The sequence below is a fragment of the Leptonotus elevatus genome, chromosome 5 (assembly GCF_054856555.1).
Source record: "Leptonotus elevatus isolate MCC_2025b chromosome 5, RoL_Lele_1.0, whole genome shotgun sequence".
NCBI lineage: Eukaryota > Metazoa > Chordata > Actinopteri > Syngnathiformes > Syngnathidae > Leptonotus > Leptonotus elevatus.
The window spans coordinates 6,812,501-6,838,425 of record NC_141243.1 but is presented as its reverse complement, the minus strand read 5'-3'; the positions used below and the strand labels follow the sequence as shown (position 1 = coordinate 6,838,425).

The following is a 25,925-nucleotide window of genomic DNA, read 5'->3' as shown; positions in this document are numbered from 1 at the left end:
ATACAGTTTCACCAAGCAAATGATAACAAATATAATGTAGCTAAAAGCAACATGGCTAATGGCTAACATGGAAATATCCAGACCACAACTTGGCACTTGCCGTTCCCTCATCTACAATTTTATGAACTTCTCTTTACAGTTGCATGGCAGTTAGGAATGTGTGAACAGTTAATCCATCCATCCTCATACTGCTTATCCTCATTCGGGTCACGGGTGTGCTGTAACCTATCCCAGCTGAATTCGGGCCAGAGAAAGGGTACACACTGGACTGGATGTCAGTCGATCGCAGGGCACATATTGACTAGCATAGACAAACAAGCATTCATACACACATGAGGAATCAATTCAATTAAGCGTAAGTGCAGAACAAATTAATTCACTTTACATGGTTCACTACGGGAAAGTTGTGAAATCATAACGATTCGGAAGTCAACCGGGGTCAAGGAACAGATTGTGTTTAACTTTGGAGGTTCTGCTTGGACCTTACATATTGTGTTAAATACCTGATCCAGCAATCAGTTGTAGATTTCATCTTAAACTGCTAAAGGAGATGAAGAACCATTAATTAGCCACTCCCATTAGGATCTAAAAAATGATATGAAGAATTTATCCGCAATATGGGTGCACACATTGTAAAGCGGTATTAATTGGAGATTCGAGTAAATATCTAAATGACTAGCTACTTGTTTTTAGCTATTGCTTTTCGGTGTGTTTCCCTTGAAAATAAATGATGAAAAGCTTTCATTGAGTATTTTCCATTTGTTTTTAATTTAATTTATAAAACATAGCACAAAAGTACCACCGCTTACTCACCAACTTTGAGACGGTTGCTTTCAGACCATTAACAAAATACATGCTGTCCTCTAGTGGCGTTTCTTTGTAATACAGATATTTAATATTTCATTACTGAACTAAAAGTTCATAAACAGGTAAACATTTGCCATTAAAAATATCTATACAATTTATTTACACATCTGAGTCATCGTCAACAGGCTAACACACATCTCACAAGACACACTACACTTCCCGACATAATGCATACTTCATCATAAAAACGTTGCAATTTGACACCAACCGCCCTTGCAGAATCTGACCTTCTGAGTGTGCTCCATTTGGAATCATATTGCGGAAATATTGTATGACATCTGTTTGATATCCGGATACTCAGCCATGATAAAGGTGAAGTCCTATGTCTGCGTGTAGCGTATAATTTCATTGAGGTCATATCCTGTCACGGCGAAGGCATAGCCATCTCCATCGCAGAACTTGGCGCCGCAGATTTGTGTGTCTGTCACGCACTCATTATGTAGATGTGCAACCTAAGACCAAATAAAAGACATTCATAGAAAGGAAGTGCACGGAAAAGTAGAAATCGAGCCATGCGTTGGGCTTACTTCCACACTGTTGCTTTCTGGGGTTACTGTCAGGTGCCACACCCTAACAAACGAATCTTCAGCAGCAGACAGGAGCTGAGGAGCGCGACACGCATTTAAATCACACGTGCCAGCTCATAACATGCCAATATAAGTGTTTCTTTCCTAAACTGACCAGCCCAGAAAAAGGAGCAATGTCCAGTGAGTAGATCCAGCGGGCGTGTGCGTTGACCTCGGCGTGCAGAATTCCCGTCACGGCCTCGTACAGACGGATCTGGCCAGTTCCGTAACCTGCCACCGCTGTACCGTTCCACAGCTTCACGGATGAGCAGCTCATACTGACAGGATGATAGAGGATCATTGCAGTGAGGAAACAAAAAGCGGCAATTACATTAGAGGATTGAGTGATAAGGAAGAGAAGACCGAGGAAGCAGATCAGGTAATGACGCAAAAACGATGTATGTAGGAGGAAGAGGATGATATGGGAAAGGTGGATGGATGTAGATAAGCACACTTTATCCCACCAGAAATGCACCAAGAAAGTAGCTCCAAAAAGCCATCACAAAATGAAAACAAAACAGTTTGCTCCTCTATGCCTAATTCTTACTCAAATCCACTAATCTTGTTGAGGAGCTGAAACTCTTCCCCAGATTTCCACACACACAAGGTGCCGCCGTCATCAGCGCTGACCAGGTCGGCGATACAATCCTGAGGGAAGACGGACATCCACAGAACAGAAGATCATGTTATTGGCTGACTGATCGATATTGCTAAAACTTTTTAAGCACATTTACATGAAAAATAACCTTTAAAAAAACCTTCATGATCAATAAACACAAAAACACCAATGGACAATCAGGATGAACTATCCATTAAGTTTTACTTGACTTTTTTTAAATTTTATTTTATTTCCTCTTTGCCATTATTTGTAACTTCTTAGTGTGGTCGCTGATACCTTTACGTGGGGGCATCGCACATGAGAATTGTGCACGTTTTGCAAGATAATATGAATGAATACTGCCATCAAAAGTACACTACATCCAAGTATGCAATTCCTCACCACTATGTCGCTAAATATAGTATATGGCATACTGTATCGGAGACATCTCACAATAAAGTACAATAAGCAATATGATCATTTGTAATAATACCTGACTGCCTGAGCACTCTGGGGCCAAGTCAGTGACGGGCTCCTTGTGCTCCTCCAGTACCTCAGACAGGGTGATATTACTGCCTTTACTGGGAACATCAAAAACCAGGATTCCACAAGAGGACAGACCTGCAATGCCAGGAAGAGACAAGAGACCATTGAATTTCATCCATCCATTTTTGAGCCTATCCAGGTTGATTTTGGGGGACATGTGGCATGAACTGGCTGTCAATCAATCGCAGATTAAAAATTTTTGGAATGTGGGAGGAAGTCAGAGTGTAACTTGTAGTCCACCGGACTGAGAATGAATTCTGTACTGTAAACTACAACGATACTATTAGCTCAAAAGAAATGTGTTCCACTCTGTACTTACCCACACATATGTAATTCTCCCACACAGCAGCGATCCCCCGAGCAAACACGGCCTGAGCTGGGGACAAAGGACACATTTACGACACATAATAGAGGCTAAATAGTCAAAATCATTTCGAGATCTTTTATTGGATCGCATTACACTAGACATGTGTACCTAATGAAATGTCTAATAAGTGGAATAGCTTTTTGTAGGTTTATGTTACCTGTTGGTATTTCCGGAGTATCCAGTGCATGCCAGTACACCATGATGGAGCCATCTGATTCATACATCTTGAAAGGAAAACACAGAGATGCTGTAACAAGACGTGACAACGTTTTTATTCATGTGAAGTAAAAAAAAAAAAAAAAAATCTACTCAAGAATGTTTCACCTGGATGCCTTTCTGTGAAGTGACTACCAGCAGATCACGAGAGGGCAAAACACAAAATGCAGCCTATTGCAAGAAAACACAAATAACAAATGTTTAATCTCCTGAATTGTGAATAAATTCAAATATAATGCTCGTTTTGAGTTTAGACAATAAAAGAGAGATCCGTGGACAGTTGATTGGTCATTCCATCCAGAATTGAAGGACATTATCTTTCCCTCGAGCTCGACGAAATTTCAAATACGTAAAATACACAAAACATTCAGGGAAAGAAAAATTAAACAATAAATGGCCTAATGTCCTGCAATTCTGCAAAGACCCTTATTGCTGCACAATGCCTGACCTGCATGATGAGCGATGGACTAGTTGCGACGTTGGGCTCCTTGGACTGCAGCTGACGGTGGGAGTAATTGAGGCCGTCCCACGACGCGCTGACCATATTGACCACATTGGCGTGGACCACCGTGAAGTAGGTGAGGCGCCGCGGGGCGATACGCAGCACGCTCAGGTTGTTGAACAACGCGGACGCGCTGTTCTTAATCTGGATGTTCTTATCTTTGTGATACATCGAAAGGCTTGATTCAGTATCATTTACTGGTCGGAAAATATGTCAGCCGAATCGTGTTCCTTCTTCAACAAGAATCGACCGTTACATAAAAACGTTCAGCTTGGTACTTAGCATTAGCAGCTAGGCTAACTAGGTTACTGTTAAGCAAGCCACGTGCCACTACGCAGTCAAATAATTTACAGAAATAACACTGTCATTGTTGTGTTGTGAAATTTCAATGCGATTGCTTGACAACCATGAAACAATTGCTGGTCTCCGTCGTTACTGTCAAATTGACTTGAAGCAAGCGCTAATCTCGATGGGATTTCCTCGGCGTCTACTGCAGCCATAGAGACAAATGTGTGACGTCAAACCACGTGCTCAGTTGCCAGGCAACCGTTGCATAGACCCGGAAGTGAAGGTAAATAAGTAAAAAACGAATAAAAAAAGAAGATACAATCAGAAACTTCAAGACAAACGTGAGCTGATTAATTAAAGGTATGTATGTTTGTTTGTTTTTTAATGTATTTTAAGTGAGCAAACGATGTTAATAATATAATAAACAGCCACACGGTAACCATATGTTAGTGTGTCTCATTTTTCTACCCACAACTGTTGGATGAATACATAGATAACAGAAAATTTCCTTTTCGTCCACCCAAACAAATACACGTCAAATCAACCACAAATGACTCATAATCTGTCTGCACTGCACACCGTACGTTTAATGGAATTAACGGACCTCCCAAAAATTAATAATTTACACGAAAGCACATTATGACAAAGACGCAAAGGTTCACCATATATGTGGCATATTGATAAACTGTGACTGTATAAATACGGAGTGTAAACCCTCAAAATGCAAAGCCCAGCGCATGCTAGCTTGTTGCATGATTCATTGCAGTTTTAAAAACCGCCACGAGAGTGAGTATGATTCAAAATGTTGTTTTATCATCATATATATACACAGTGCCTCTATGAACTACATGTGTACAACCAAATACAATAGTGTGTTTTTTTTAACAATAGTAATGTTTATTTTGTGGGTTGCAGTTATTTCAAGACATAATCTTTTACTATATTATGTTGAGCATTGTTTCTGATGTTTCCCCCCCCCCCCTCTTATATAGCTGAATTAAGGTGACCAAACACTACCACGATGTCCCGCTCTACATCCAAAGCCCAAGCTGACAAGGGTAAGGCGCCTGCTCGAGTGTCCCCGCCGCCGTCCCATGAGCCGGAAGAGGAAGACATTATCCCCGGATATCTGACTCAGAGCCAATGGATGGAAATGTTAGTCCAAGAAGAGGCAGAGGATGTCGTAGGGGAAATAATGGCCGATCTGATGATCAGTGTCATGGAAGGCTGCTACAACGTCCACATTGAAAGACAGGTAAAGCATTCATCCATTTGTCCATTTTATATAGCGCTTCTCCTTATTAAGGTCATGGGTGAGCTGGAGCCTATCCTAGTTGACTTGGGGCAAGAGGCAGAGGCCCACACTGGACTCGTCACTAGACAGTCACAGGACACATAGACAAACAATCATGCACTATTCACACAATTCAGTCTTCCTTGACCCTCACATGCATTTTTGGGGGGAATGCGATAGGATCAGAGATCAATCAACGGAATTGAATGATTTTTTTTTTCCAGCTACCATCTTTCACTGCCTACTGGGCCAAAGATTACTTCATACAGACTGTGGAGCAGAAACTCATGTGCCGAGATAGATGGGAAGATGCAACGGAATTGGCCGCAACAGAAGACTCAGAACCAGTACCTATCAATCCAGATGTGTGGGCGGAAGGATGTTTTCCTGTTATACATGGAGCACCTCCATCTGAGCCTGCGTCACCACAGGTACCTTTAACTGTCTTTTCTAAAACTTTCTTCTTCTAATATAATAGAACCTCGAAATTGAAACACCCCCAAAGTGGTACAATTTGAAATGTAACCCCCAAAATCTGGAAATGTATGAGTCAAAAGCAAAACCTGCAGAGTCATATTATTCTAAAGTAATGGAAATCTTACTGGAGCAAAATTTGCGGCTACTCTACCCACCTGAGTAATATACTATATTATACTTGTTTATATAACACTTAGACATATTGATTCCAGAAATACTTCTCTATTGCAATGCCTGCCACATAGCTTTAAGAGTAGTTTTACTTTGAGTTTTAATAGTTGTCTTCCAGTGTGGTTAACATCTCTTCATACTTGTATGACATTTAAAAGTAATTTAAATTATTAACTGTATTATGATTATGATGACAGCCTGAGTCTGGAACAGTTTAATTCACTTCTAATTATTTCGTATTGAATTTTTTTTTTTCAAACTTTGAACGAGTCGTGTTAACAAATTGTGTCCGTGTGTCTTACAAATTGTCCTTTCATGTTAATAATTTAAAATTAATGTCACACTTTCTATACACAGATCAACCAGGAAGCTGATATTTGCGAGGAGCTTGAACCAGCACATCCTGAAGAAAACCAGCAAAATGCTCCCATAGCACATAGCAGCATGTCCCCCGAGCAATCTGAAGGGAAAATAAGTCCCAGCAGGCCCGAGGATGAGAACATTTGCAAAGAACCAAGTCCTTGCCCCAAACAAAAGACTTCCACCAAGAAAAAACAAAAACCTTCTTTACCTCCAAAGTTTACCGAAAGTACTGTCTTGCCACCTGTGTCATGTGCAGCCGAAAACACTTCTGGTTCAAAACATATAAGCACATCACCACAACAACCAAAGGAGAAACAAACTATACCTAAGCTTGCCTCTTTGCCTCGACACTGGATCACTCCTCAGTATGAGATTGACAAGTGCACAAAATCTAGCATCAAAAAATCAGATGGACAATCCAAACCGGCGCTTGTGTCTAGTAGTCCTCTGACTGGTATGATGGGAACTTCTTGGAATGCTGCAAACAGAGATCATCACTCGGACAGATTGTCTCCTATTAAGGACGAGAAGATAATGGCAAGAGCTTTGAGGATGGACACCATAGATTTAGCCAAAGGTGTTTCTCTGATGGATCCCCAGCGAACACAAATGGGTCGTCTCCCATTCAAATCACAGCCTCACTCTGCCAACGGTGCCAAGCTGAGGCCGATAAACAGTGAGTCTGTAACATCAACTTTCCCCGTGGATCAGCTGACGACAAAACGTTCACCCAAGGTTACCCAATTGTTGCCGTCTGACAAATTTAAGTTTTGATTTAAAAGTAACAAATTATTTGCAAAATTTTTGGATACTTTCACATTCTTTCTCTTCGAGCAATAAAAATGTCAGTACTTTTTTTTCATGTGTGTGTGTGTGTGTGTGTGTGTGTGTGTGTGTGTGTGTGGGAGGGGTATGCATACAACGCCCCCAAAATTTGGGCACATAAATAGAAGCCTGAAATGTAGTGGGGGTCCACTAGTTTAACTACTTTAGATATGGAAGATTGCTGAATGAGCGCACCACCTCTAATTGTATAATGTAGTCGAAATTTTCCGCGATGCATATATGACTCATATGAGTATGATAAAATGGAACGTTACGGATAAAATTATAAAACTCAAAATTATATATTTTTTTATATTCTATTATCCGTGAACCCAATATTGTGGTGTGACGTTTCAACCTAACTTGAAAAAGCCAACCGGAAGCTCCCAGCCCTGGACCAATCATCATTCACATCTTCCCACTGTAGACCAATCGGATAAGGTGTTGGCAACAAGCATGTTACAGTGACCCTTGCACATGTGAGAGTACGTTAGTGTGGCTATTGCAGTGTCGATAAAACCAAAAGAAATTAAAGATTTAACTTCACTTTCTCGTCTGGAGTAGACATGAAGAAAAAGAGGGTAAATGCTGAGTCATTAGAGGTAAGTTCACATTTTATTTTCATTACTAAATGTCAACAGAGGCCCCTGGGCACACGGGAGATGTACTGTACTGTATCGAGAGGCTTCAAAAATGCAGTCCTGCAAACTTGGAGAAAAGTAGTCACACGTCTTAGCTGCTTTAATTTTTTTTTACATTATATCGTTCCTTTAGGCTTTATAAAGCAGTGTACTGTTTAATAAGAGCACATGGTGAGCGTTTTTGTATCTTACAATAAGTAAAATTTTTAGGCCAACAGATCTAATTGTCTCAAGTGCATAAAAGCCAACGCCGGTTTTAATTTTTCAATAAGCAATTTTGTTTTACAGTGATATTTTTGTGCGTGCGTGCGTGTGTGTGTCACTAGATGGCTCCAACAAAATTGACCAATGACGTGGAGAAGGAGAAAAATGAGCCTCCTGCTAAAGTGAAAAAGAGCAACACTAAGGAGGTGAAGTACCACCGGGTGAAGTTGTCCAGAAGCGACCTGTACAGACCCCCAACAGTGGAGGAGCTCAACCAGCTGAAAGAAGCTGAGAGTTTATTTCACTGCAGCTTGCTTAAAATGCAGGTAAAATGTTTGACTCAACAACTTAAATGTAATGGGAAAGACCTCCACTAAATCATCTCGTGTTCTATATTATCACCGTTAACAGATGGAGGAACTGCTGAAAGAAGTTGCCCTCAGCGAACGCAGGAAAAAGCAAATAGATACTTTTGTTGAGAAGGTCACCAAACTCCTGAGGGCTGTACCACAGTCACCTGAGTCGGAGGTGCGTCTTACTTTTCATAATGCGGTTTTGTGTGTAAGGTAAAAGATTGCACAATTACAGAAATTTTCAAAGTTAAAAAACATTTCAATGGGAATTAACAGTCATTTGTGAAAATAAACTGGGAATTTACTAAATTGATGGTTTGTAGTCTTAGTAACACATCTTTAACTACATAATCATGATTTATATATATATATATATATATATATATATATATATATATATATTTTTTTTGTTCAAGGTGAATGACCTGTCATGGTTGTCCAGTGATGTGAAGGTTCCCATCCTCCTGTTACCAAAAACACAAAAGGGCAAGTTCCATATGGCGCCTCCCGCCTCTGTTGATCTGATTGGCAGTTATCCGTTGGGAACCTGCACGAAACCACGCGTTGTAGTGGACCTGACTGTCACAATCCCAGCTGTAAGTCACACTTTAAAGAGTAGAGCACTTCAGCTGAGTCAGTTGTTTTAAATGTTTGGAGTCACACACATGATTTCTTGTTTTTTAGGATATCCTTCACCCCAAAGACTTCTTAAACCAGAGGTATCCCAGGAAGAGAGCCATCTACCTGGCAGGTCTCGCTCAGTATCTGACAGCTTCTTCAGACATCGGAGCCATGTCCTACTCTTGTCTTCATGGTAATCGACTTCGACCTGTTCTGCTGCTGAGTCCTCCGGGTAGGTTGTTAATTTACATCTCAGAATCTGGCATTTCATTCCAGAACACCAGCCACCGACTTGTTTGAGTTAAAAGGGAATGTTTCATATAGAAGTGCAAATGGTAATAAACTAAAATTCTAAACTATTCCATTTGCCATATTATTCGCTGTATATGGAGACCTTGGTTTACAACGTATCACACTTGATCAGCACCATAACAAGTAGGCCTGCTCAGTTACCGCCATTCTTACTGGATTTTATTTGATTTATTAATTATGACTTTAATACTGTCTTAGCATAAATGGTGATGATAGACTAGACTTGCGCACAATTACGGGTTATGTTTTCGCCCCAAGAACAGAACTGTGGTATACCGAAGAACCCCTATTATTGCATTTTTTTAAGTCACAGTGTGTGTATTTGTGTGTGCCTCAGTATACGTAATATGTAAAATATTTGATCCATTTTGTCATATCCTTTAGGTAAAGACTTATCCATCTTGACAGTCCGGCTTCATGCTTGTCCACCTCCTGGATTTTTCAAGCCCAGGCGCTTTCACCCTCAGATGAACAACATCCGGACAGGCTGGTACACTGAAGCGAACAAACCACAATCCGGTAAGACTTGTGACTTTTTATTGCATATTATTTTCACAGTCGCCACATGCAGACAACATGTCTTTTGTTGCCCTTTTTTAAATTACATTTTTATTCCCTGCAGAGATCAGTGAGCCCCCCACTCCGCATTACAACAGCTCCCTTCTGGGTGATCTACTGCCCAGGGCCCACCTCCAGTTTCTGACTGCTGTGAGCGCACAGTGCGCCGCTTTTCCTGACGGGGTGGCTTTGCTCAAAGTCTGGCTCCGTCAGCGAGAGCTTGACCAGGTGTGTTTCCTCCCGAGTCCACATGGGTGATTGAAGTTCTTGCACTGCACAATGTTGCGGGTTTAATGTTTCACCTTGCGCCAAGCGCTTTGGATTTTTTTATGGTTAGTGGTAAGCACGTTTGCCTAACAGTTCTAAGGTTCAGGGTTAAAATCTGGAGTTTTAATATTCTTTACTCATCTAATCTCATTTTCATCCAATCGTGCTGTTCTTTCATATGTATTTAAGGGCACTGGGTGCTTTAATGGCTTTCTGGCCTCCATGCTCTTGGCGTACCTTCTGACCATGCACAGAATCAGCAACACCATGACTGCCTATCAGCTGCTGCGGAACACCTTAAACTTTCTGGGTATGTTGATGAAAACCTTGAAACGCAATCAGAACATATCGGTCACATTTTAGCACTGGTTCAACTTCTTTTCATTCCAGCAACGACAGACCTGACATTGAATGGAATCAGCTTAGCCAAAGATCCCGACTCGACAGCAGTGAGTGATCAAAATTGAACGCAAAAATATTTAAACCTTTCACAACACGCATACATGTATGTGCATTTCCTCTTCACTCTTATTAACTCATTCACTCCCAGCCATTTTCACTGCAGCAATCCTCTTCGCTCCCGGCTGTTTTTCTGTATTTTGACTGATTTTGCAAGGTCCACAGAATATTGTGTTCTATTGCTATAAAAACATGGACACTACCAAAAGAAAGATTAGAGTGTCTTCTTTCATCGGGGTAAAAGAAGTACATATTGCATCTGTTTCCATTTTGCAGCAATTACCATTAGAATATAGCTAAGTTTCATCATTGTTCTCAAATCTGTGTCGAGCTATGGGTAAATTAGCTTTTATCATCATGGCCCTGGTTGGTCTGTTTTGCTCTGCTGACTACCATTTCCTCAACCGTTCTCTGCAGCTGAGAGGCTGCATCAAAGCCTCCTGTATGCTCAAGCATTAAAAAAAAAAACATAAATACGTCTTTGGGAAACTTACAACTTTTAAAATGGAACATATTTATATGTTTTTGGCAGCAAATGAGTTAACAATGTCATTCTTATCTCTTTGTCCCACAGCCATCACTGGCAGACTTTCACGATGCATTCCAGGTCGTGTTCATTGATCCATCTGGACACCTCAACATGTGTGCTGACATGACGGCTTGCACCTACAAGCAGGTACAGTTTGCACTTTAAAAGTCATCTTTGTTCAAGGGGTCTATGTTTTAACCACTTGAAACAAATCTCTCAGCTGCAGCACGAGGCCTCACTATCCATGCAGTTCTGGGACGACCCCACTGTGGATGGATTCCACAGCCTCCTCATGATCCCCAAACCTATGATAAGAACCAGTGACCACATCTTCCAGTATGGCTGTCCATCAACAGTTAAAATACCGATTGATCATCTCTGTTGAAACTCCCATGTTGAGTTTGGATTCTCTTCATGTCCTACCCAGATTGTGTGAACTTGTCAAGCTGCAGTCCAGCTGTAAGAAGCTGAACCTCCTCAATGAGCTGATGGACCAGAGCGGAAACTATGTGCACACGGTGCTCCCGTTTCTACTGTCGCTGCTTCAGAGAGGATTTGGCCAAAGGATCAGCCTCCTCACCCACTCGCTTTGCCCAGAACCTGAGGTGGGTTACACAGTATTCAAAATGCATAGATGATTAGGCGGTTAACATGATGAACACATGATTACATCATCATCATCATCATCATCATCTTCACTGGATTCAAAATTTGAAGAAAACCTGAATAAATTAATGCAGCACCTGAAATACAGTAGGTATCCTCTGTAGAAAAAAATAACAACATTCATTTATAGTTTGATAAGCTCAGAGTTAATGATGGCATAGTGAATGCATGCAACGTAATTTAAGTTTACCCATCAGTCACCATGTGAATGTGAGGTTCTGATTGATCGGCAAAAACAGATAATGGATGAGTGAGTGGATTATAAATGTAAGTAATTATTATTTTGTGCAGTGGTCGCTGGAGAGCGAACCTCCAAAGTACAAAGCCCAGCCACCTCTCACCTTTGGATTGTTGTTGCGGCCTGAGTTGGCCACGTCTCTTTTGGAACGAGGACCTCCAGCAGACAGCCCAAAGGTATCTTCGCCCTCTTGAGTAATTCACACATTCACATGTTTAAAAGAAACACTCCTATTAACTCATCTACATTTCTTGTAGATTAAAGTGATTGGCTTACCCCACACAGTGGATTTAGAGTGAATTTGCCGAGCTTGTGTGTCGGGGATGTTTGTGCTTTTAAAGCGAATCCCACGTGGTGTTTCTTCTATTAGGCTGCTGAGTTCCGACAGCTTTGGGGCGCTCGCTCGGAGCTCCGTCGTTTTCAGGACAGCGCCATCACTGAGGCCGTCCTGTGGGAAGGAGAAAGCATGTGCCAGAAACGACTGGTACCACAACAGATCATCCTACACCTACTACAGCTGTATGTATTGTGTTTTTCCAGACCAGGACTTTGAACTGATTTTTAAGTAGTCGTTAGTTTTGCAGCTGGTTGGTCAGGCACTTTGTAATTACATTTGTAATTTAGTGTAATGTTGCAACAAGAGCTTGTAAACCTCCAACATCAGTGATTTCTAACTGTTCAAATGTTCTAATGGATGTACAGGGAAAAATCGACCTCACATAAGATGCAAACTTGCATCAAAAAAAAAAAAAGGTGGAATTTCCTGTATAGACTCAACACGTGTCACAATACTTTTTTTCCATGAAGTGAGAGCTGTTAGGCATGTTTCATCTTACATTTCCTCACTTCATTTTGGCCCAAAATTAGTTTTCTCTGCAGTTGGTAAGCAAGTTAGCTAACGTTGGTTCTGACTGTCACAATGGTAATAAGCGTCACTCCTTCTAAATGTATATTTTTTTTTTCAACAGCCATGCAGACATCCCTGAGTCTTGTGTGCGACATGTTGGGGCAATTGTTGACGACGTCATCAAAATTGGAAGTCAGGTAAAAAAAATATTTTTATATTTACCACTTGCTATTGTTACATATACTTTAGATCAAAATACACTTTAGAGAGATGCTTTTCTTAAATACTATATATAAGTTAATGTGGGAGTTGTCATTGATCATTTCCTTCTGCAGAAATTCAGTTAAAACTTCTGCGCGGCGCTAAAAACTACATGCACAATTTGTGTTTCAACTCATTCAAGAGTACCCCATGTTATTGTTTTCCCTCGCATTATCTTTAGGTGCCGAGTACTGGAGAGGAAGAAAGTTTGCGTGTGGTTCAGTCTTATGACGACCTGAGCCGAAAACTTTGGAAACTGGATGGTCTTCCACTGTCCATTACATCAGTGCAAGGAGCCCATTCATCACTCAGATACACACAGGTGAACTCCTATTATGAGGAATGCATACCACAACACAATTAGGAATAAGCACAGTGCAATGTTATTGATAGCTTTGGAATGTTTTTTAATATTCAATTCACAACCTGTGCTGTCTAGGTTTTTCCTCCTGTGCCACTGAAGTTCGACTACTCCTTCTTTGACAAACAAAGGGCTTTCCAACTGCTTCTACCAAAGGTGGATAAACCTTGCCCAGCTTATGTTAACCCCATCACAGGTTAGTATGTAAGCCAAACAAATGTTTGTTGTGTTTTTAGTTAACCATATATCAGCAACATTTACATGATGCTGTTGTCACCGAAGTGCCACACTGTATGATGAATGTTTTGGTAACCTGCAGTGATCTGTCACATGGAGGGCAGTGGAAAGTGGCCTCACAACCGCGTCGCTATCCGCCACATCCGAGCTGCCTTCCACGTCCGCCTGGGAGAGTTGCTCAAGACTCGGCATAATTACACATGCAAACCCTGTGCCACATACTTGGATGTCTGGAAGGTGCTTTATATTTGTTCGGAAGGAACAGGCATTTGTGCAATATCATTTTGAACGTGACTGGAAGTTTGCAGCGTCATTTTATTTATTTGTCTGTTCCAGGACGGCTTTGTGTTCCGCATCCAGGTGGCATACCATCAAGAGCCCCAGGTGCTGAGGGAGCAAGTGACTCCCGAGGGACTGTTGGTTGTCAGGGACAACGAGGAGGCTCAAAGCCTGGAGCTGAGCACCATACACAAGCCTCTACTAACCAGCACGCTGCACGGGTAAAACATGGCTGCCAGTCTCTCACTCTGTCATCTCTCCTCTAGGTTCTGGGCACTGTGGCCTTAAAATAAAACCTCCTGGTTTTAATATATATTTTTCCACTTATCAAAAAAAAACAAATGGCTCTAGTTTGTGTTTAAGATAATGTTTTATTGGATTCAGATATGACGCTTGGTTTGCAGTAGCCTTAAATGTACTCAGTAAGTCCTAAGTTTGCTGGGATATAGGCTCAGACATAACTTAGGCCTACAAGCGGTCGAGAAGATGGATGTTTACTTTTTCTCCTTGTTTTCAGGCTCCAGCAGCAACACCCATGTTTCGGAGCAGTGTGTCGCCTGGCCAAACGTTGGCTCGGAGCCCAGCTCTTCAGTGAAGATATCACAGAGGACACGGCGGACCTCCTGGTGGCTTCCCTCTTCTTACAGCCTGCGCCATTCACCCCTCCTGGGTAACGTTTTCTAAAATAAACTGATTCAAGCCCACGAGACTTGTATTTGTGTTTCTTTGCCCTTCTTTTTTTTTTTTTTTGCTATGTCGGTCATGTGAATGTATTTTCCCTGTCCTCCTCAGTTCTCCTCAGGTGGGCTTCCTCCGCTTCCTTCATCTGCTCTCCTCCTTTGACTGGAGGAACAACCCGCTGGTCGTCAACCTCAACAAGCAGCTCACAGGCAGGCACACTCACACATACCCGTGCAAAATAAACAGTTGCTGACCTCCTTTCTATTTACACATCTGACATACTTTATTTAACGTCTTGCTCGTTGCCGTTGCTAAGTTGTGACCGTTGTGCGCCTCTCCTCATGTGTAGCGGCCGACTACACAGAGATCAAGAATGACTTCATGGCCTCCAGGGAGTTCCTACCAGTCATGTTTATAGCAACGCCTAAGGACAAAAATGTTTCAATGTGGACCAAGCAAGCCCCCACAGTACAGGTCAGTGGGCCAACAAAAAAAAAGTGGAACCTGCACTTATTCTGTATAAATCATTTATTAAATGAAGCATAAATATTTCCACTCTATAAAACTATGTAAAAAAAGTTTTGAGATTTATAGCTACAATAACAAACAGTCAATTGAATACATGATAAGTTAAAGTGAGCTTCAAGTTTAAGATTATTTTTTAGAGGTTAGATATCCCAAGTGATAAGATCATAAACACCGATGTAAGAAAGAATTGCATGTTCTGGGCAGGGAGCAATCACACAGTTTCCCAATCCTGGAGCCTCTCCTCAGTGCACACTGGTCTCCTGGATCACACTGTAGAAAAAGAAAATGCACAATATAGCCAGACTTTCATTATAGTATTGTGGTACTTGGAGGTATTTTCTAACCCTCTTAGTCAAATCACATACCATGGGCAGGTGTCCGTGTTTTTTCCGGAGAGCTGAAAGTTGATTTTTCTGAAGTCTATCCAAAACCTCATGTAAATCATTGATCTGGTAACATAAATTCACATTTTAAAGTTGACCAAACAGCAAACTCAGCAGTGCCAACAATACTTCCATGCATGACTAGAGCTCTTAAAGATTGTGCTCACCAATTGCTTTTCGTTGCCATCCATGGTCATAAAATATCGTAAATGTCTAGCTTTGTATTCCTCCGTCTGGATCACAGCGTCGGCGTAAAAGCTTTTGGTGATGCACACCAACGTGCAGAAAAGGTACACACAGCAACTTTTCATGATGCAGAGCTGACCCAGATAAACTTTGTGTGCTCCACCTCACTCTTCTCCACAACATTACAGGGAGCCTCCAAGCAGCCTCCTCTTATAAGGGGGCAGGAACTTTGTGTTTGGTCACGTTCCTCTCTGAGGTGGTGTTTTGGGGTGGTCAGTATTACATTTCGTCAATTCACAACTAAAATAAATAAATAAAAATTGACTAAAGAGTCACACTAAGAAAATCAACTAAACTACAAATTAGCAAGAAAAAAAAGGGGGGGGGGGTAAACTAAAGAAGAAATTTAAAACAGCCTCTGGGCTTAGATGAGGAGGCAGAAGAGAGAGGGACCGAGAGCAGAAAGAGAAAAAGATCCTTTCACTTCAGTGGATGCTATGGATCGTATGAATATCATATGAAGCTTTCAGTCTTTGGTATTGGTAAGTAAAGGCAATTTGCAATTTTTATATTTTAGCAAGAAGTTAGTTGATGCACATACATTTTTTTTCATGGGCCACAAATGAATGATGCGACGGACCGGATCTGGCCCCCGAGCCTTGAGTTTGACACCAGTGCAAGCCAAGCATATTTATAGCTCGGCTGCCAGCAGTGCCCGCTGTAGTGGAGACATTCTCCTCTGTTGCTAGCCCAGGTCTATGTGTTGGCCTGAACAACACTTAAGGCCCAGAGGAAGGATGGTAATAAATTAACTAAGGCACATGTGTTTTTATGTCCTCCTCTACTCAATTTCTTGGAATACAATTCCTCTCTGTGTGCATGCGTGGTTTTCTAGGAGGGAAAAAATACAGATTGGTAAATGAACACAAACGTTAATACAGTCAACAGGACTTGCATTATGCTCTTATTCTGAAAGACAGAGCGCGCCACCTATGGTACAACGAATAATGGCTAATGTTAGCAGTGCTAACCCGCCTCACTTTGTCATTGTTCTGCACACCTGAAAGCAAATTATCATACTTCACAAGAGATTTTCCACTGACTGAGTCACACCCTCCACTACGCCAGCCACCACAAGGTCACTGACTATGCACAAGCCACGTGAACTGGACCCCTCCAGTAACTAATGTACAAATGAACTTGACGGTTATAAATGCTAAACCAAGATTAATAGAGATGAACATTTTCCTCCCAACAGTGGACCTTTTTTACACACGCTCACTTAACAGAAAATTTGAGATAAAAAAAAATTTGTATCATAAACTGTATGACAAAAGGATCTTTTGAATTTAGAGTTTGCATTGTAGTTAATTTAGCCTCAAGCACATATTGAGTCACCCCACTTTCAAACGCTTACGCGTTTCCTTTTACAAGGCAAGTTGAAACAAATGAGGAAATCGTTGGTCAGAGTTTATTCATCCTGGGAAGTCTTTCGGAATCATCTGTCTGTCTCAACTTGAGGGACTTTTCAACCTCAATAAAATATTTTCATAACTCTTCTGATGAAACATCGACTTAAAACTAGTTGAATGGTACCTTTGCCATGGCCTGAGGGGGTCTGTATCATTTTTACTGGTATTAAGCAACTTTGAGGAGGATGGTAGGAACACTGCCACACAAAAAATTACAAATGTGCTGAATGGCATAAGTCAAAAGCTACCCCGGATGAAAGGACAGTCACGGATCAACAGTGGCCTGGTTTTCACTTGCTGGAGTGAGCTAAAAAACGACACAATGTGCTTGTCCTCATAGGAAATTTGGTCTTCCGTCAGACAAAACAATACCACTTTTGTCCATATGGCGTCGGCATAATCAACGTAAACTGAAAGTTCCTTAGTGTTGCTTTAACAACTTAGATGCCTATTTTGTATATGAATTTCCTCAGATGCTGCAGCGTGTTGTGCTGGTGGCTGCTGAGAGTCTCAAAGTTCTGGAACATCAGCTGATGGATGGCAGTCAGATCCAAGATGTCAGGGTTAGTTGTGGGGGGGCGGAAAGCAATAACACTCACTCACTGAAGAGATCATGTTGTAATACGTGCGTTTCAATGCACAGGTGGTCATGCGTCCTCCTCTGGAGGCTTACGACGTACTGATCCACCTGAACCCCAAGCAGGTTCCGCTCCTCTGCCAGGCAGTGGACACTCCCGCCGTCAACTTCAGCAGGGGCCTGACCACCGGCAACGTGGGCCCCTTGGGGGGTAGGATGCCCGTCATCGACTATAACCCTGTGACCCTCTACCTGGCAGAGCTGCGGGTGAGTGTCAATTTGTCATCTATTGAGTTGATGTTCCGAGAAGGGGGCGGAACGCAAAGCTGCGCTTTCCAGTGGCTTCCTGCCAACAAACTGTAAAGTACAAACCATAAAAATACACATGAAACCAAATAAGAGCATTTTGCATGTAAACTTAATGGAAACCATTTAAATTATCCTTCACATTTCCCTGCTAATAAATTAAAGGGTACATTGCGCTCCAAAATAACATTTAAACCGTAAGGATTGCACGGTTTAACGATTGCGTTGCTTGTTCCACTTAAATTGATCAGAAAGATATGATGTTGGTAACCTGTTGCTCTGTCGCCGAAATTAATTCAATTCGACTTACAATTTATTATGATATCCATCATCATATTTAGGACGCATTTGGAGACCTGGCCCTTTTCTTCTGTGACCCCTATGGAGGATCTATCATCGCCGTTTTATGGAAGCCGAAGGCCTTCGCCCCTCTGCCCTTCAAGGTAAAAACACTCTGTGCTCGGAAGCAACGAGGCTTATCCAGTCTTCTCCGTTGAGTGACTCATTTTGACCGATGAAGAACTGAGTATTAACTTGGATTTAGTTTATGCGCCACACCCCAAGAGGAGAAGGCATTTCTCTTTTAAAGATGGTGGTCATTTTCACGTTTGCATTTTTTTGCAGAGTTTTCCATGAAACGTTCTTTTTGCAATTTGTAAATTAGATTGATGTGTGATTATAAATGTTGTTGACGGGGGAGACCCTATTGGATCAGCAGAAATCCAATCATTTCTGCCCTCTTAACATGACTATAGCAGACAACAAACATTTATTTTGTCCACTTCCTGTAGACGTCCCAGATGTCTGCCAGAAGAGTGGAGGTAACTGGCGACGAAGCAAAAACGGTTCCCAATGTGGAAGCTATCCTGGAGGACTTCAGAATCATTGGAAAAGATTTGGTCAAATCTGTGGAGGCCAGGACTGAAAGATGGTCATTTTAGTTCCATATTAGTTTTCAAAACGATTTGCTTAGGAAAACACAACGAAGCAAATTTGAATTCTTAATGTTTTGATTTAAAAAAATGTTTATTGTCAATATACAGACTTTTTTTTCTGTTCCATCTTACTTTTCCTTCCATTAACTTAACTAACAGTTTGCCTTTACTTGTTCCTATTCATCACTGAAAAAAAACATGGTTGATATTTCTCAACACTGGATAGCAATGTGATGCAACAGTGCCTTGGTATCAAATGTAGAAATTCCGAGATGACATCAAATTTGTATTTCAAAAGTCTCTGATGCAGTGGTTCGTTCACTCACGGGAATTCCATGTAAGCAGCGTGGGTCCAGTTCAGTGACAGCTGGGATTCGCTCCAGCTCATCTTTGACCCTAATGAGAATAACAAGTGTAGAAAAATGGATAGTTTCTTAAAGTAAAATGACAAAAGTGTAGATCTGCCTGCCGGTGTACACCCGAATGAGGACATTCGGTATAGAAAATGAATGAATGCACAAAGGTGCGCACCGGTTGAGTTTAAGCATGACTGTCTCCAGCTGGTTGGCACAGCTTTTGGCATTTTGGTGTAGGATTTCACCTGAAAAGCTTGTGCAGGTTGGTGAAAGGGCAACATAATTTTAGATGCTGAGGGTTTGACGTAACAGCTGTGAATATCAAGTGAAAGATCATGACCCGGATCTGTGGTTTTATTGCTGCTCTGAAAACACCTTCCCGTTGCTTCTATTCTGTGGCTGTCGGGTCTTCAAAACGGGTGAGTACTTTTTTACGTTTCACTTGTAAAACATAAAGTATTGGTTGTTGATTCACTACTTTCACGTGCAACAAATTGTGTTGACAATCAGCTGCACTTTGATAGTTGAGACAAATTGAGTTAAAATAAAGCTGCATGTTTTATGAAATGTTACATTCCAGCACAGATCCGTGGCATATTTCTGATAATTCACAGCAGACAGATTGGCTGCTTAGGCAGATCATTAATTGCGCAACACCGTCAACGGCATGTAAGGAGCATTTCTTGTCATGCTGACACACTAGGATGTCATGGGGTGTGAAAGCATGTACAGCTGTTGACAGATGAAGTGTGTTTTGACGGCAGCAGCTCTGCTTAATTATAGGCAAAGTGGAAATGTACTAGACACGCTTTATGTGTTCGCGAGTGAACACATCAACAATGCCATAAAATTGTTGGACATTGCATGAGCTTGATTTTTTTATCTTGGGCAACAATGCACAATGTGTTTTAATGCAAACTGTGTGGGGGGTTATAAAAAAAATAAAAGTTTCACGCACTTTGTTGTCATTAAAAATTTGCTGCACAAACTGTCTACCTTTTCTGGAGCTATGTGCCTATTTATTTATTTATTTATGACAATGGAAAACATCTGGTACCCCAAATAAAGACAAACACATCTGGTTGACACATGCTCTTTATACTCCTCAATCATTTGAAACTGTTTTCAGAGCAAAACAAGCAACACCTAGGCAGACATATTGTGCTTTTCAAAATAGTTGTGGTCACAGGCATTGTTTTCACTCTCAAAATTCCTCTTGTTCCTGGAAAAGAACAAACAACAAACCAGCATTTGGGCTCCTCTGGTTTTACTGCCGGGATTGTGTTTGACCGTGAATAATCAAATCATGTATTTGGTAAAATTAGCACTAAAATGTCCTGTGCCAAAAGTACAAATTAGCTGGAAAAACTAACATGAGTTAATATTCAGCATTCCCCCCACTTTAATCCTTCCGCCATCAAGCCCGAATATAAAGTAAAGAAATGCTTTGGTGCCATTTAAACTATGTTAAAGTGAAAGGAAGACAGGCTTTTACCCTGTATGTGGCCATTTTGTGGCATCTATAGGCATTTGGAAACCTTCTTTGGGGAGGGTTTGCAATAAATCATAATTTTTTATTTATTTTTTGCTGGTCCCTATTCCCCGCCATACAAGTAGAAGTACTGTACAGTAAAATTATAAACACCTTTCCATAATTTATTAATTACAAAATGGGCCAATCCATCATTACAAAAAACAACTGGTCATTCATAAAAACAGTATCACAATTAGTAACACTTTACATGGGCAGATTCTGTGAATTATTTTAAAAATTATTTTATTTTATGGCAGGCCCTCCTTTCTGTCAATTCTTAGCTCCACCCAGCTCCTGTATCAGCCAACCAGTTCCTCCCTTTTGTCCAACCCAGCTGTGCTTCATCTTTGCGATTACTATGAGTACAAGTATTGTTGCCCTCCCCCCTTTTTTTTCTCTACGTTATAGTAGCACGTTTGAATGTTTCCTGCCATAGTTTTTGTAAGTTCACAAATAATTGATTAATGAATGACTTCTGTCAGGAGATTGCAATGATTGGCTGTGTCGTGTTCACGCTTGATACTAACCGGACTGACTCTTAGTTGCTGAGATCGAATCCATGCTAATGCTAACAGAGAAAATTGGACAATGCAAAATGCGACAATAGTTTTATTGTGCGGTGGTGAGTAGTTAGTCACAGCACACAAATGCAAAGTTAAGTGGGTAATTAAAAATATTAACATTCCAGGTTATGAAAAAGACCTGCTGACATATGGCCGGCTATTTCAAAAACTTAACTCTAGTAGAAATTTGAGGAAACACTAGTCACAGGCAAAAGCAATGCAATAAAGGCTGTTTGTTATCACAGTGTAAGGTGAATTGCATTGCTGAAATATCAGAAATGCCCGGATGTTCAGAATTTTTCGTTGTGTTTCACAAGTGTAAACAAAAAAGTTAATTTTGGACTGATCAATTTAGTGATGCTGTCTTGTAATATCTACATTTGCACATTTAGTTCTATTGTATGTTTTTTTTTACTATTTGACATTCATGCTGTGATTATAATCATTAATCAGAAGAGTACTGTAGTCAGTGTAGTGGTTTGAGTTGCCGACATACTCTGAAGTAATTCTTTGGAGGACTATACTTTTTTGCTTGCGTCATATTACTATACTCTTACTCAATTTCATCTTTTGGCTACTCTATCCAACTCAGTTGATGTGGGAAAAGAACGGTCTCAAACGTACCTGACCTCATACTCGATGACTGTAACTTCCGCAAAACCACCTGATCTCATTCTTTTATTCATTGTTATATTTCAGACGGTGAGAGAACTTTATAGCTTCTCCTGTACTTGCGCCATTTTTGTGGTAGTTCAGCTGAATCAGCCCCGACGTAAACAGGATTCCTGACGCAGATAAACTTTGACTGATATGATTCATTTGCCTGCTGGGCATTTAAGTGGTGATGTACGTCACTGCATTATTTTCTTACTTTTATAGCTCTGTTCGAAATCCTCATAGAGGTACTCACAATTCTGATGACATACATTTTTATTTTTTAGATTATAAATACTCAATATTAATATTCTCCTAATCCACATTGATTATGTGTTGGGCCATAGATTGGGCACAGCAAATGCAACACAAGGGAAGGAGGGAGGGGGGGGGGGTATCTCATTTGTTCTAGACATGAACTACACTGAGCTCTTAAAGGCTGGCATGTTCTCACAGCTCGATTTGAAACCAGAGAAAGGACATGGAAGAATAATGTGCGCTGATGAAGTTTCAGACAGGAAACAAAAGAACAGGTCAGACTAAGCCACGCAAGGAACGCAAAGATCCGTGTCAAGCGGTGTAAAGGAAGGATGCAGAACAGATGTAGACAGGTTTAAAACTTTGGCATATTTCGAATTACAGTATACTATATATACAGCACAAGACTCTCCCTTTTTTGTTTTTGTAATAGAATATCATTTAAGTCTATTATCAAAGCAAATACTGTTTGAGTCCCTGCCCGTTAAATGACAAAAAAAGAAAAGATGTGACTTTCCAGATAATTATATACTGCACATATGCAACACATCAATCTGTCAGATAACAGGAAATGCAATGCAGTGAAGGCATATTCTGTAAACCTGCATGTTGAATCACATGGTGACTGCCGCATGTAGGCGTGTGTGGCAGGGGGGTGTGGCTGCCCTCACGATTGGCAGTGGCCCAGTCAAAGAAAACTCTGCTCTTTATAAGACCAGTCTGGTCCTTCCAGCTCCACAGCTTCACATCTGCTCGCCGAAACCTGCTCCTTGCTTCCCAGTGGCCTGCTAACGAGACAACATGGGCAGACAAAAGATCTATTTGGAGAAACTGTCCAAGACCTTCCAGATCCGTAACCTACTGCTCCGCCAGGCCCTGGCAGAATGTCTGGGCACACTCATTCTTGTGGTAAGTGCTTATGGGGTGATGGGGTGATAGACATACTTTATTTTATGTATTTATTTTAACATTTTATTTACACACTTAAAAAAGACGCATCCAACAAAGAACAAATATAAGAGCAACATTAACTCATTCACTGCCATTGACGGCTATAGACGTCATAAATTCATTGTAACTATTTCTATGAGTTAAACTTTTTTTTTTCCACTTTTGTTAACAAGAGTATGAAAACCTAGATTTTTTTTTGTACTTTTAGAACAGATATAAAATTTGTGAATAATCGTGAAGTCATGCGATTAATTACGATTAAACATTTTAATCACCGGACACCCCTAATTTTTAATAATCTTTTATTCTTTTTAAAAAAAAAAAAATAATAAATGTAATTATTTTTTTCCAATTTTTTCTAATTTTTTAAAGAAAAGATTATTAAAAATTAGGGGCGTCAGGCGATTACCATTTTTAATCGTAATTAATCGCATGACACTAGTTAACTCACGATTAATCACAAATTTTAGATCTAATAAAAAAAAAATATTGGTTTTCATACTCTTGTTAACAAAAGTGGGAAAAATGTTAAACTAAGTTCAAAATTCAAATGAATTGTTAAAGTGAATGAGTTAAAGTGGAATCAGAAGAAATCTTAAACTTATCTAAGAGAAGAAGAAAAAAAACTCGCGCGTGTTGTATCAATGTGATCAACACTTTCCACCCTTTCATTGAATGTTTAAACTATATGCTCCACCTCTTTTCAAGAGTCTTTTTTTCTACTCTTTCTATTGTACTACAGCGTAATCAGTTACTCGCTGAATGCCAGTGTTCCTTTTAATCAATTTTCTGTGGCAATATTTGCCAAGCATGGCTACAAAGTGTATAGGCACAGCGCACACTACAAAGCAAGCATTTGTGTGATTGTAACAGTGTAAATGTTAGGTTAGCATACTTGAGTGCATCTAATATATACAATGCACAGCAAACTTGGAACCAGGATCCAAGGGAAGACATTCTTTTCACATGTTTCACAGTTTCACTATATCGCCTATGGAAAACTAGTTTTGTTTTAAATCACTGCGAAACCACAAACAACTCAAAAGTGTTTCTGTCACTATCGAATATTTTTAGAATCCGTTAATCGACTAATCTGATTCATTTTGCATTAAAGTGTATTAAAAAAAGCATTTTTTCCCCCCCGACTACTGTTTATCAACCAGTGATTGGCGTTTATTTCATACTTCATATTCATATAGTGATTAAAATAAAGGTAGATTGATATTGTACTATGTTACCGGCTTGGTTATTGTTTTCCAAAGTAAAAACAGATGTTTGCAAATGTCTTATTTTGATTAAACACACAAGATAGTCTGTCTTCTTTCATGAAGGACTACAGAAATCGGTGAACACTTACTGTTGATATGCTGAAATCAGAGGATTTGGACCATTTTAAATTAAAAAAATGTCTCCAAACGATTACTCGATTATTAAAATAGTTGTCGATGAATTTGATAATTGATTGCTTGTCGATTGATCTATTATTTTTGGCAGCTCTACTCAAAAGCAAGCATTAAGTTGAGATTTCATGGGTAACAATGTCAAAACGCTATGATGAAAAGCAGCCTTGTTGTAGGCCATATTATTACGAAAGCAGGAGGCGTGGAGGCAGAACAATCATATGCATAATATGATTTGACTTGTGTGTGTCATTTGACATCCTCCCGGTCTGCTGATGAAACTCGAGTTCCTGTTGGTGACAAAGCAAACGAGTCGATCGGGGACAAATAAGGGTGTGGACAGAACTTTGCTAAAGCCTGTTTTTCCCAAAAGTTTCGTAGCCTCAGAACAAGCACGTTTATATGAAGACTGGCTGGCTGATGTTGTAGCGAACAGATGAACTGCAAAACTGAAATAAAGCACACTTTTCCGTTACGTTGACCGTCGGATTCTAACTAACAAAATGACGATGGAACAAAACATGGATAAATGTAGGTTTTAATTTTAACTTACTCAACTCCAGAGTGGGGGAAAAAAAGACGACCAGATGTTTTTCTTTTCTTTTCTTTTTTTGTAAGCTTGCCCAGAGTGCTGACGGCTGTCTGTGAGCCGCACAACTTGCTGAATCAGTCAGTTTAACTTTATCTGAGCGAACCACATTTTGAAAACAAAAAGGCTGAGCATTATACACAGTGGAATATTGTAAAACTTTCAACTTTTTACTTGTGTGTATTTTGCTGGGGATGGAAAGCAACAGAAATAAGACGCCATTTGTGTGGTATTTTAATGAGCGGCCTCATCTGGGTGTTTGGATGATAAAATCCAGGTGCAACCAGTCTGGATGCTTTGTTTTCTGTAGTTTTATTACAAAATTAAGAGGTTTCAGTCCACGCGTTTCTTTAACCTACCATAAAAAAAAACATACTCGCAGTATGCACTTTTTGCAGTAAATGCTGGGCTTTAATGTTTCCTCATGCAGAAAATTACTAGTTTGTAGAAAATCATCCGTTCAAGACACACGACTAAAGTAACATTCATGACATTTTTGGGGTGATGGTAGTGACATGAAGATATGGACACAAAGAAGCTTCTATAATTCAGAGCTGACTCTTTTGAATGGACTTTTGTTCCTCCCATTGATAATGATCATCGTATCTTGGCTTGACCTTGACTGGCTAACAAATTACC

The 25,925-nt window shown here is 40.4% G+C and overlaps 5 protein-coding genes across 7 annotated transcripts in view; 3 read left to right on the top strand and 2 right to left on the bottom strand.

Moving 5' to 3' along the window:
* Nucleotides 1-749: 749 nt before the first annotated feature.
* Nucleotides 750-4,187, bottom strand: wdr54 (WD repeat domain 54). Its single transcript, XM_086075023.1, has 9 exons — nucleotides 3,609-4,187; nucleotides 3,269-3,331; nucleotides 3,102-3,168; nucleotides 2,897-2,953; nucleotides 2,525-2,652; nucleotides 1,981-2,081; nucleotides 1,549-1,711; nucleotides 1,395-1,469; nucleotides 750-1,319 (listed from the first exon to the last, which is right to left on the bottom strand). The coding sequence occupies exons 1-9, from the start codon at nucleotides 3,831-3,833 to the stop codon at nucleotides 1,188-1,190; spliced, it is 1,011 nt and encodes a 336-aa protein (XP_085931149.1). The 5' UTR covers nucleotides 3,834-4,187; the 3' UTR covers nucleotides 750-1,187.
* Nucleotides 3,724-7,111, top strand: c20h2orf81 (chromosome 20 C2orf81 homolog). Its single transcript, XM_086075022.1, has 4 exons — nucleotides 3,724-4,310; nucleotides 4,943-5,205; nucleotides 5,469-5,675; nucleotides 6,250-7,111. Exons 2-4 carry the CDS (start codon nucleotides 4,972-4,974, stop codon nucleotides 7,027-7,029), a joined length of 1,221 nt encoding a protein of 406 aa, XP_085931148.1. The 5' UTR covers nucleotides 3,724-4,310; nucleotides 4,943-4,971; the 3' UTR covers nucleotides 7,030-7,111.
* Nucleotides 7,112-7,531: 420 nt separating this feature from the next.
* On the top strand, nucleotides 7,532-20,325 carry nol6 (nucleolar protein 6 (RNA-associated)). The gene is made up of 26 exons (XM_086075783.1): nucleotides 7,532-7,682; nucleotides 8,048-8,251; nucleotides 8,337-8,453; nucleotides 8,695-8,874; nucleotides 8,963-9,131; nucleotides 9,596-9,730; nucleotides 9,834-9,997; nucleotides 10,226-10,346; nucleotides 10,427-10,485; nucleotides 11,070-11,171; nucleotides 11,245-11,360; nucleotides 11,452-11,629; nucleotides 11,982-12,104; nucleotides 12,299-12,447; nucleotides 12,897-12,972; nucleotides 13,218-13,358; nucleotides 13,476-13,593; nucleotides 13,717-13,871; nucleotides 13,971-14,134; nucleotides 14,431-14,583; nucleotides 14,706-14,803; nucleotides 14,944-15,068; nucleotides 17,637-17,726; nucleotides 17,807-18,007; nucleotides 18,388-18,489; nucleotides 18,838-20,325. Exons 1-26 carry the CDS (start codon nucleotides 7,647-7,649, stop codon nucleotides 18,985-18,987), a joined length of 3,426 nt encoding a protein of 1,141 aa, XP_085931909.1. The 5' UTR covers nucleotides 7,532-7,646; the 3' UTR covers nucleotides 18,988-20,325.
* Nucleotides 14,698-15,863, bottom strand: LOC147173495 (cocaine- and amphetamine-regulated transcript protein-like). The gene is made up of 3 exons (XM_086075787.1): nucleotides 15,673-15,863; nucleotides 15,488-15,571; nucleotides 14,698-15,392 (listed from the first exon to the last, which is right to left on the bottom strand). Exons 1-3 carry the CDS (start codon nucleotides 15,814-15,816, stop codon nucleotides 15,285-15,287), a joined length of 336 nt encoding a protein of 111 aa, XP_085931913.1. The 5' UTR covers nucleotides 15,817-15,863; the 3' UTR covers nucleotides 14,698-15,284.
* Nucleotides 19,713-25,925, top strand: part of aqp3a (aquaporin 3a) — a 10,528-nt gene continuing 4,315 nt past the window's right edge. The window contains exons 1-3 of one of the 3 annotated variants that reach the window (XM_086075784.1): nucleotides 21,262-21,312; nucleotides 22,134-22,228; nucleotides 23,080-23,255. In XM_086075784.1, the coding sequence (XP_085931910.1) occupies nucleotides 23,148-23,255 (108 nt within the window). In that variant the 5' untranslated portion in view covers nucleotides 21,262-21,312; nucleotides 22,134-22,228; nucleotides 23,080-23,147. Of the gene's footprint in view, nucleotides 19,757-21,261; nucleotides 21,313-22,133; nucleotides 22,229-23,079; nucleotides 23,256-25,925 lie in introns of those variants that run through there. The other 2 variants (XM_086075785.1, XM_086075786.1) reach the window with 2 other exon arrangements.